Genomic DNA, 11,008 nt, shown 5'->3' on the forward strand with positions numbered 1-11,008 from the left:
GTATAAAGATTTAAAATGTCAGCACAGGCTGGGTGTGGTGGCTCATGGCTGTAATCCTATCACTTTGGGAGGTGGACACAGGAGGATCACTTAGGCTCAGGAGTTGGAGACCACCCTGGTCTTGAACAAAGTGAGATGGTGAGCAAGATGAAAGGACATATGTGCTTAACTGTCTTGGGAAATTAAGTTCATCAGGTACAAACATCAATTCTTATCCCTAGTACTGGTTAAGCAACAGGATCCAACAAATTCCCAAGTTCCACTCAATTTTAGAACCTTTGAAGGTACATTTACAGAAAGGATGTGACTTTCACAAAGCATTAGGCATGATTGGATTAAGCTGTGATTATCAAGAGCCCTCAAACAGATCTGCTTAAGGCCATTATTATAAGTGGGTTCCATCAGGGTATTCCTTAAGGAATATTTAAATTATATAGTATACAAAATTAAATACAATTTAATATACAACATTAAAATAAAGATGTAGGCAAAGAAAAAGTGAAATTTTATAAATACCAAAGCCCCTAAAGGACCAAAAACTTTTGACCTAAGATACAGGCAAAATTACTCCTTTTAGCATTCTTACCTGGTACCTTTTCTCCCAAAATAGACTGATAAAGGGCAATAAAAACATTAGCATCACAGTCTTGAAGTTCATGTATTCTCAGATGTATGTGACACTTAAAAAGAAGGTTATTGGCAATGGTTATCCACTCTGTTGGGAAAAAGAGGAAAAGATCAGTCTTAAATACCACCAGAAAAAAATCACTCACACATTTTAAAAAATCCAACCACCATGCCCCCCTCAAAAAAACCAGACACTGAACTTTGTAAAGATAAGGAATTTGACTGTTATAGAATTTCAAAGACTCTTCTAAGGCATGATTTTTGAAAAGATGTATTTAATTTCTTGGAATGATTCCCAGAGTGCTGTAACTTCTATATAGCCAAAACTATATAATGCAAATTCAACTGCTACTGTTGCAGCCTAAATCTTAAATTATGTAAGTATTACATGGGTGTTTTTATTTAAAACATATTTGCAAGTAAACGAGAATACTGTGTCATAAACAACAGTTTAATGATAATCCGAGGTTACTAGAAACTCATTAATGGATGTTGCTTCAAATTCCCAATAGTATTGGTCGTGTGTTTCCCCAATTATCCTGTGCAAGTCAGGATTTCTCCAGTGCCCGAACACGTGGTAATTAAACTTAGGCTATTAAGAACTGGTATAATGACAACATCAACGCTAATGCATTTATTAGTTTTTCTTTTTTATTATACTGATCTAGATGAAAGAAAATATGGGAAGTACATGAAAACATCCCTAAGCTCAGAATTATCAATACTGTTGACCTTTCCTATGCTTCAGACTCCCCTCCCCCAGATATTGCTGGGATTTGCAAAGTTTAACGGTTTCTCTACCACAGGTAACTTAGCTTAAAATACTTGTTCCCTGAAAGGACTGGCGATTGGTAGGAAAGCACTTTCCTTTGATATTAGAAACAAACGTCTCCACTATATTCTGGACACATAACGTCCTGGAAACAAATGAGTGTGTGTATCTTCCACGCACATAATCCTCCTCTCCACGCCCATTTCTCACAGTTGGCCAAACCGTAAGAACTGGTTTGTAAGCAGTCCCGGCGAAAAGGATGAAAGCGTCCTAGACAACCAAATTAATTCGCTTTTCAAAAGCGGTGCTAGACAAAGCCCATGACTTTAGAGGGCACTGAAGAGAAAAAAGCACCACTATTCTCCTGCGACATGGGCATCAACAAATCTTAAGGTGCCGTTCCTTTAAAGACCAATACAAAAGTAGGTACAGGGCCCACAGTGCAAGGGCGCAGAGGGCACACGGACAGCGGCCAGACAACCCCACAGAAGGACAAGTCCGGGGACGACCCTTCTGGTTGCTCTTTTTGAACCCAGGCCCCGAGTGTGCTACCAGGTTCGCCCCAGTGCCTCCCTCTCTCCCACCGCCTATCACTGTTCCGCAGCCCCAAAGCCAAGGAGAAAAGCTGAGAGACCCTATCCAGAGAACCCGCCACCGCGACGCGGTATCTGACAGTCACAAGTCCCGCCGACAGCCTAGACCCAGTCCGGGCCAGCCCAAGGCCTCCCTGAAGCTGGACGGCCTCAGTCCACACCAACTGGGACCCCCAGGCCGACACTCACCAGCCTCCGAGCCGGCCATGTCTTGGAGGCAGTACGCCCTCGGACTCCGACACGGCCAGGCAGGCTACGGTGTCTTGGAAGGGCCAATCCACACAGACTCGACGCTGGAAGGCGAGCGAACGAACCCAAGCGCGGGGAAGGAGGCGTGAAAGAAGGAGGGACATCAAAAGGGCTGCTCGCCGCTGATTAGTCACAGAGGAGCACTTCCTTTCACAGCACGTGCCAGTGCGGCGGTTTGCGGAGTTTAGAGACCATTCTCCGCCGGCCAGAACCCGGTAGATGATTGTCAGACCCGTGGGTCGGACGGTCCAAGTCAGCCGGCAGCCCAGGCGGGTCCTGGGGCATTGGAAGTGCACTTCCGGTGACCTATTTCGTTATGTATCCCTCCGCCGACGCCAACGGAGAGGTAGTGCGGCCCGCTGACCAGTGGGCGGGGTGGTACAGTCACGTGACACGCCAGTCCCCGCCTGCTCTTTGGTTACGGGCGTGAGGGCTCTTTGGAGACGTAAACATATCCGAGTGGGGAGGGTTGGCTGGCCTGGGTGGGCTGTTTTATCGTCTGGCTGGGCCTGGGAAAGGGCGGGGTGGCTTGCTTGAGGTGTGGAAAGACGAGAAGAAAGTGAGGTCAAAAAAGTGCAGAATGAGGCATTCCTGTGGTGGGTGGGCCCTGGGCCGAGAGGCTATCCCGGAGCGCCGGCTGGCGTTGCGGCTTCTGCGCGAGGGGCGGGGCGATTAGGTCATAGAGCGGATCCCAGCGTTCCTTGCGGCGTAGGAGGCTGTCCAGACTATAAAAGCGGCTGCCGGAAAGCGGCCGGCACCTCATTCATTTTCACCGGTCTCTGGTCGTGTAGCTCCGGCTTGTGTCATCGCCGTCCCTCCTCCGCTGCCGCACCCGCAAGGCTTCGCCGTTGTCGAGGCCAATTCCAGCGACTCGTCGCACCCTTTTCTCTGTACTTCGTTCCCCACCAACCGCAACCATTGACGCCATGTCGGGTTATTCGAGTGACCGAGACCGCGGCCGGGATCGAGGGTGAGTGGAAGCCGAGCTGTCAGGCCTAGCGGGTGGGGGATGGGACGGCGGGTGAGGGTGGCGGCCGGCGGGGACTTTGGGGCTCAGACTTGGCCTTTCTCCCGACTCTCCTGGGGCCTCGTCTCTCGAAGACTTGCGCCATTTTGATAATCACGTAACAGTGATTGGGAGAGATTTACCGGTGTAGTGTTCTCAAGCTCACTTTTCGTGTGGGGATTAGGAAGCCGTCGGGGCCGCTGCCATTTGGTAGCTGTTGGAGGAATTCAGAGGGAGCGTATTGTGCGGAGGAAAGCACGACGCTTCGAGTAGGACGAAATAGCAGCTGTTAGATTCTGCCTTTCGGGAGGTGTTTTTGGGGTGGCCGGGCATTCTGTGGGAGCGAGAGGACCACTTCCAAAGCCACTGATGTTGTGGGGGTAGGAGGGCGGTCGGCATTGCCGGCATCAGCCATGTGGCTGAGTCGCGGGTACAAAATGCCGGCCTCGGACATGGCGGCGGCGCCTTTGTTACCCCGCCCGGCGGAGGAGCTCAAAATGGCAGCGTCGAGAAAATGTGGCGCAGAGAGAAATGCGAGACAAAGGGGGAAGCGCCGCCCCAGCGGGAACGCCGCCCGGCCGGCTCCGCCCGGGCCGGGACTCCTCCCCCGGTAGTCGCCGGCTCCTCCTTTTCTTTTTTCCTGCGTTATATAATTTTGATTAGTTGATTGGGAGCTCTACCGCGGCGTCCCCCCAGCTCGGTTTGCTAGCAGAAGTGTTTGCGAGAAAACCCTTGTTCTGGTCTCGCTGTCTGTACTGTCTCGATTCTTAACACCAAAGCTCTTTGGCTTGAAAACGGCCATATGAGTAACATCGTTGGGATGCTCTTCGGTTCGTGTATCCTTGTTATCCCTGATACTTAATTGCTAGACTGGTGAGGAAGATTATAGTAACCACAAGAAGTGGTGTGTATCCGAAATTATGGCATCTGGGCGGCAAGTTTCCGACATGATAAATCCCGGGCTGTTTACATGGCCTAAGTAGTGTGTACTTGGGACTACTAGAAATGTTAACTGTGGCGAAGAGAAAGACTATCGCTAAGGACAGTGCTAGGTTTACTAAACCTCTTGAGGTCGTTTTTCAGTGATCTGTAGCTTCTTTTTAAGGGATGGTAAACAAATCTGTACAGAAACCTGTGTTTAGGTATTTGAAAATGTGAATAACGTTTTTTCTTCATTTCAGGTTTGGTGCACCTCGATTTGGAGGAAGCAGGGCAGGACCTTTATCTGGAAAGAAGTTTGGAAACCCTGGGGAGAAACTAGTTAAAAAGAAGTGGAATCTTGATGAGCTGCCCAAATTTGAGAAGAATTTTTATCAAGAGCACCCTGATTTGGCTAGGCGCACAGCAGTGAGTAAATTCATGTGGCTCCATCAGGCTGTAACTCAGTAATGGATTCTAGTAAATGAAAATCTGACAAGTGTTTTGCAAATGATTCAATTTTGGTAGAGTTACATTTTCTGACTTCATAATTGGGAAAGTTCTGACTCACTTTTGGAAATAGGCGGCTTTGGGATTTTTTTTTTTTTTTACTTAATTAGGTTGAGAATAACAGAATAAACTGTTCTTTTGCCATATAGTGTTTTCATATGTGGGTCACATAACGAAAGCTACTTTAGTTACTTAATTACGAATTTAGGGGCTTACCAGTTACATTTAGCTAGGGGTGTTTGCCATGAACTTTAAGACTGTTACAATTTGTTTTGCAGCAAGAGGTGGAAACATACAGAAGAAGCAAGGAGATTACAGTTAGAGGTCACAACTGTCCGAAGCCAGTTCTAAATTTTTATGAAGCCAATTTCCCTGGTAATTCTAGTTTTCAGTTCTATCTACCACTGGGCTTTGGTTCCCACCCACCCCCTCTTTTACTTGGCATTACTAATTTTTACTAAATATCTGTCACTATAGCAAATGTCATGGATGTTATTGCAAGGCAGAACTTTACTGAGCCTACTGCTATTCAAGCTCAGGGATGGCCAGTTGCTCTAAGTGGATTGGATATGGTTGGAGTAGCACAGACTGGATCTGGGAAAACACTGTCTGTAAGTTTGAGGAAACTCTTGAGTTGATCTGATATATGCAAGAAAACGGAATGGTAATTTAAAAACTAGACTATTTTAATATAATTTTTGTTTGTTCCCACCTTCACCCGAAATAGTATTTGCTTCCTGCCATTGTCCACATCAATCATCAGCCATTCCTAGAAAGAGGCGATGGGCCTATTGTAAGTATATATTTTTATCTTTTGATTAAAGCATAATGTGTAGATTTTTAGACTGCATAGCAAAAGACAATCATTTGTGGTGGTTTTATAGAGGTTAGCTCACCTTATTTAGTTGGAGCTGCTTTGGGTATTGGACAACACATATTTAGAAAGGATCTGCAAGCATAACTAATAAGTTAGTAGTTTAAAACTAGTATCCAAGTTTGTTGAAAGTTGTTTCTCTTTCCTTAGTGTTTGGTGCTGGCACCAACTCGGGAACTGGCCCAACAGGTGCAGCAAGTAGCTGCTGAATATTGTAGAGCGTGTCGCTTGAAGTCTACTTGTATCTATGGTGGTGCTCCCAAGGGACCACAAATACGTGATTTGGAAAGAGGTAGATAATGAAAAAGGTTTTATTTGTTAATTGGTGCAAAATATCCTAGGTATCGTAGTTACAGTTCTGTGTTTAACAATTAAAGGTGTGGAAATCTGTATTGCAACACCTGGAAGACTGATTGACTTTTTAGAGTGTGGGAAAACCAATCTGAGAAGAACAACCTACCTTGTCCTTGATGAAGCAGATAGAATGCTTGATATGGGCTTTGAACCCCAAATAAGGAAGATTGTGGATCAGATAAGAGTAAGTGTAAATATGTGATCAAATTAATTCTGTTTTGGCTTTTAAGTCCAATACTAATTCTCCCCCCCACCCCCACCCCAATCCATTAGCCTGATAGGCAAACTCTAATGTGGAGTGCGACTTGGCCAAAAGAAGTAAGACAGCTTGCTGAAGATTTTCTGAAAGACTATATTCATATAAACATTGGTGCCCTTGAACTGAGTGCAAACCACAACATTCTTCAGATTGTGGATGTGTGTCATGATGTAGAAAAGGATGAAAAGTAAGTTTTAATTAACTCTGCTATGTTCGCTAACAAGTTCGCTGTAAAATTGAGAGATCATTGATGTTGAGTTAGGTTATTTCAGTTGGTGTGATCTACTTCATTTAGTGTTAACCTATTAATCCTTTTGAAAATCTCTTGAATCCTTCAAATAATTGGTTGTCATCATTTATAGCACTCCTATGGAAGAAATTCATGTGTCCCCTGGTTGACTTAAGGACCAAGGGTCGAACTGCTTGATAAGTGGGTTAGCAGGTGTTTCTTTGACTTCCAACCATGTAAATTAAACCAAATGTTTTGCTGACCGTAAATGTGTGGCCATAGCGATGGTCTTTTAAAACTCAGGATTTTCTGGGGGAGGGTCAATTTAAAAAAAAAAAAAAAAGGACTTTTCGTTTTCTCTCTTACTAGACTTATCCGTCTAATGGAAGAGATCATGAGTGAGAAGGAGAATAAAACCATTGTTTTTGTTGAGACCAAAAGAAGATGTGATGAGCTTACCAGAAAAATGAGGAGAGATGGGTATGTGTGGGCTCCTGCATTGAAGCACATTTATTAGAACTGAGCTTAGGAAAGGGCAAACTTGGATCAGGAATAGTTGATTTAAGTTTCATATCTGATAGTATAGGTAAAATGATGTATGTTATGTGTGGTGAAATTAAAGAGATCTGTGAATAAAGTGATTAAGCAGTTGAGTCTTGAGGTTTTCAATGTAAGTTTTATAATACAACTTGTCTTTTAACTTAGGTGGCCTGCCATGGGTATCCATGGTGACAAGAGTCAACAAGAGCGTGACTGGGTTCTAAATGGTAAATATTTCAAATAAAGCTTTTTCCCCTCCTTAATCTAGCTAGAATTCTGCTCAGATAATTGATGATTTGTATGCCTTCCTTTTTGTAGAATTCAAACATGGAAAAGCTCCTATTCTGATTGCTACAGATGTGGCCTCCAGAGGGCTAGGTTAGTACAAACTCGCATTCATGGCTTGGTTTCCCAGAAGATCTCCATTTGACTTTTTTAAAGAAAGTTTATTGCTTTCTTTAACCTCTGCATTTTTTCTAAGTTTTTTTTCACATAAAGGTGCAGTCTTTGTGGCAAGGCCTAGGCATGACAATCGGAGGACTCGAGGGGGATGGAGGACTAGTGATCGGCTGGCTGCTTCCAGTCGATTAGAGAGGTGAAAAGCTGAACGTGTGCCAGTAATCTTCAAAAGGCAGAACATACCACCTCTGCCCCGTAAACTGTTCTCTCCGAGGGAAAATAAGGAAGTTATCCTCACAGTTCACTGCCGTGGTATTTCTTCTGTCCCATGCTTTGCATGACTGCCATGGTACAGCATTGTTTCAGACTGTTCACTGTGATCTGTGGGTCTTTGAGTTTCAGTGAGTTTGCTGAAATGTCGAAGAAATATTTCCAAACTTCAATGTTCAATGAAATTTTTGTTCAAGTTTGAAATGGAGAGAGCAGCTTTAAAAGGTACTAAAGCCTTTTACAAATTGGTGAGTACTGGCACATGAGATGTAGACAGGAGCAACTTCTCACACTTAAGTCAGTGGGAAAAGAAAGTGCTTTGAAAGTTCCTCCCTCACCTACACAGTAGTCGTCATGTCGAGACCTGCCAGAGAGAGACACATTCTCAAGTGAATCCTGGCTTCTTGGAAGTGCTTGCCTAGACGAGACACAGTGCATAAAAACAACTTTTGGGGGACAGGTATGTTTTCTTGCAGCTGCGGTTGTAAGGTCTTGGCAAGACAAGCAGTGTGGCCAGAGAATTTTGAACTTCTGATAAATGTGTAATGCAAAGGACCGTGTACATTTTTTTGTTTCAAGGTCCTCAAAATGAGCACATGAAGAGGTTGCTGTGAAACTTTAAGTGGCCCTACTGCGCAGAAGCATTCAGATGTCACTTGATGATCTGTAAGGGAACTTGCTGATTTGGGAATGTGCTAGGGAATACACATTCCTTTTCACAGGGTCTGTCATTGGGTGGGTGAAGACTTAACACAGATGACATGTGCTTTTTTTTCTTTTTTCAATCTCAAATGGTATTCCTACAGGGAATGGATAACCATTTTAACTGTATTTTTTGCAGCCCGTACCTTCTTGGGAATACAATTGTCTAACTTTTTATTTTTGGTCTGGCTGTTGTGGTGTGCAAAACTCCGTACATTGCTATTTTGCCACACTGCAACACCTTACAGATGTGGAAGATGTGAAATTTGTCATCAATTATGACTACCCTAACTCCTCAGAGGATTATATTCATCGAATTGGAAGAACTGCTCGCAGTACCAAAACAGGCACAGCATACACTTTCTTTACACCTAATAACATAAAGCAAGTGAGCGACCTTATCTCTGTGCTTCGTGAAGCTAATCAAGCAATTAATCCCAAGTTGCTTCAGTTGGTCGAAGACAGAGGTTCAGGTAAGGATGACTGATAGGAAATGTTGGTAGTTATAAGTCACATCATTGTCTACAAATCCATTTAAATGGTATTGGAGGGTGAGTAAAACCTTGAATGTGAAAACTTGTAAAATGCATTTCAAACCTACAATGAATAGATAAAATTCTTTCTGTCTGCAATGACTTGTGTCATAGACATAATTGATCAATTTGCAATTGTTCTCTTGACAGGTCGTTCCAGGGGTAGAGGAGGCATGAAGGATGACCGTCGGGACAGATACTCTGCGGGCAAAAGGGGTGGATTTAATACCTTTAGAGACAGGGAAAACTATGACAGAGGTTACTCTAGCCTGCTTAAAAGAGATTTTGGGGCAAAAACTCAGAATGGTGTTTACAGTGCTGCAAATTACACCAATGGGAGCTTTGGAAGTAATTTTGTGTCTGCTGGTATACAGACCAGTTTTAGGACTGGTAATCCAACAGGGACTTACCAGAATGGTTATGATAGCACTCAGCAATACGGAAGTAATGTTCCAAATATGCACAATGGTATGAACCAACAGGCATATGCATATCCTGCTACTGCAGCTGCACCTATGATTGGTTATCCAATGCCAACAGGATATTCTCAATAAGACTTTAGAAGTATATGTAAATGTCTGTTTTTCATAATTGCTCTTTATATTGTGTGTTATCAGACGAGATGATAGTTATTTAAGAAACATGGGAATTGCAGAAATGACTGCAGTGCAGCAGTAATTATGGTGCACTTTTTCGCTATTTAAGTTGGATATTTCTCTACATTCCTGAAACAATTTTTAGGTTTTTTTTGTACTAGAAAATGCAGGCAGTGTTTTCACAAAAGTAAATGTACAGTGATTTGAAATACAATAAATGAAGGCAATGCATGGCCTTCCAATAAAAAATATTTGAAGACTGAATTAAGTGGAAATTGTACTTTATTTTACATATGTCATGTAAACTTGGCTTAGATGATTTATTTTTTTTTTAATCATGAAAACAAATGATTGCTCCTTTTTATTTGATTTGGGAGGCGGCGGGGAATCAGAAGGCCCTTCTTTACAATGAGCAATTCATATTGCTGGAGTCAAAATGAGTTGATTTAGGTGAATTTTTAATTATGGATAAATTGGATAAAAGCTTTGTTAGCTCCCAGCATCAGGGGAGTCATTTTTAATAGCCTGTTTCCTTATTTGCTAGTATGGTTAAATGAGAAGATAGTAAAATAGATACAAAGTCATCTGTATAATGTGAGAACGTGGATGACTTTGTTTTGCAAATTTATAATTTAAAAAGCTCCAAATAACTGGCTTTTTCACGACATTTATATCCATGCTCTTGGCTATACTGTGAATTACTGAAATGTTGAATGAACCTGGGAAAGACTAGTCCTTTAGGATGACCAAGAGCTAAGCCTGAGTCTCCTTGATTGAATTTGCACAATGTCCTTAGTGCAGGTTACTTGTAGATTCTAGTTTTCACAGGCTCCCTGGGGCTCTTTTCACTTTAGACACACTGGGAGTCATGAATGTCTTTCCAATAATTCAGGGAATTCTAGAGATCTTCAAACTGTAAGGTCTATTCATTACTCGAATAACACAAGGAAAAAACCTCATTAAAATTAATGGCTAATCAGGAGGCAACATAACCAAAAGCACAGTGAATACAGGTTTTCATGTTAGATTCAACATGGGTTTATTGCTAGACCCAGGGGATAGCTTTAGATATAACTGGCTCACCAACCTAACTTTCTGATCATGTATTTCAGTAATAGCTAGAAATGGGTCTGAATGTTTTCCCAGAGTCTGAGATATGTGTCTTTTGCCAGAAGAGAGGTCTCAAGGAGACTTCATTTAAATTCTGATTATTGAACTGAGGCTTTAATTGTTAATGCCTTATGTCAAGTGTAAAGTTAGATTTTGCTCGGGCTGGGATGGGGAGTGATATTTCTAGAACTTAGACATTGAAAACTAATTCAGCCTCTAGTAACCTGGATGGTTTTCAGTGGCATGGTTAGTCAAATTCATGGTTTTAAACTTAGAAGCAGCTTTTGTGGGAGGCGGGTAGGTTGGAGCATTTATTACATATTTTACTGTTTAATGTCTAACCGTGGGCCTTTTAATTTGTGAACACTTACTGAAATGACTGTGGGACTGTGGAAAACATTTACCTATTTACCTTTGAAGTTTTAAAAGACAGTCCACTTTTTAGCATGTGTGTTGTGTCCAGCCTG

At 42.8% G+C, this 11,008-nt stretch overlaps 2 protein-coding genes across 5 annotated transcripts in view; one reads left to right on the forward strand and one right to left on the reverse strand.

The window, feature by feature from the left end:
* Nucleotides 1–2,544, reverse strand: part of CEP95 (centrosomal protein 95) — a 38,592-nt gene extending 36,048 nt beyond the window's left edge. For 2 of the 4 annotated variants that reach the window (XM_012453876.3, XM_012453875.3), the window contains exons 1-2: nt 2,182–2,540; nt 587–715 (exon numbers count right to left, since the gene is read on the reverse strand). In XM_012453876.3, coding sequence (XP_012309299.1) covers nt 587–715; nt 2,182–2,200 — 148 coding nt within the window. In that variant the 5' untranslated portion in view covers nt 2,201–2,540. Of the gene's footprint in view, nt 1–586; nt 716–2,181 lie in introns of all 4 variants that reach the window. The other 2 variants (XM_064369648.1, XM_064369650.1) reach the window with 2 other exon arrangements.
* A 434-nt stretch (nt 2,545–2,978) lies between these two features.
* DDX5 (DEAD-box helicase 5) lies at nt 2,979–9,695 on the forward strand. The gene is made up of 13 exons (XM_012453877.3): nt 2,979–3,211; nt 4,429–4,594; nt 4,954–5,050; nt 5,153–5,286; nt 5,403–5,468; nt 5,700–5,841; nt 5,927–6,087; nt 6,177–6,349; nt 6,761–6,871; nt 7,097–7,158; nt 7,250–7,309; nt 8,551–8,775; nt 8,986–9,695. The coding sequence occupies exons 1-13, from the start codon at nt 3,168–3,170 to the stop codon at nt 9,387–9,389; spliced, it is 1,845 nt and encodes a 614-aa protein (XP_012309300.1). The 5' UTR covers nt 2,979–3,167; the 3' UTR covers nt 9,390–9,695.
* Nucleotides 9,696–11,008: the final 1,313 nt, after the last annotated feature.

The sequence above is a fragment of the Aotus nancymaae genome, unplaced genomic scaffold (genome assembly GCF_030222135.1).
Source record: "Aotus nancymaae isolate 86718 unplaced genomic scaffold, 86718_ANA_hifiasm-v0.15.2.pri h1tg000089l, whole genome shotgun sequence".
Classification (NCBI taxonomy): Eukaryota; Metazoa; Chordata; class Mammalia; order Primates; family Aotidae; genus Aotus; species Aotus nancymaae.

What these genes read in the sequence shown, in the direction of transcription:
- DDX5 (XM_012453877.3), top strand. Translation starts at nt 3,168, where the DNA reads ATGTCGGGTTATTCGAGTGACCGAGACCGCGGCCGGGATCGAGG. An exon ending in TTATGAAGCCAATTTCCCTG is followed by an intron (nt 5,051 to 5,152) that starts GTAATTCTAGTT and finishes CTGTCACTATAG; the next exon opens with CAAATGTCATGGATGTTATT. An exon ending in AGAAAAATGAGGAGAGATGG is followed by an intron (nt 6,872 to 7,096) that starts GTATGTGTGGGC and finishes CTTTTAACTTAG; the next exon opens with GTGGCCTGCCATGGGTATCC.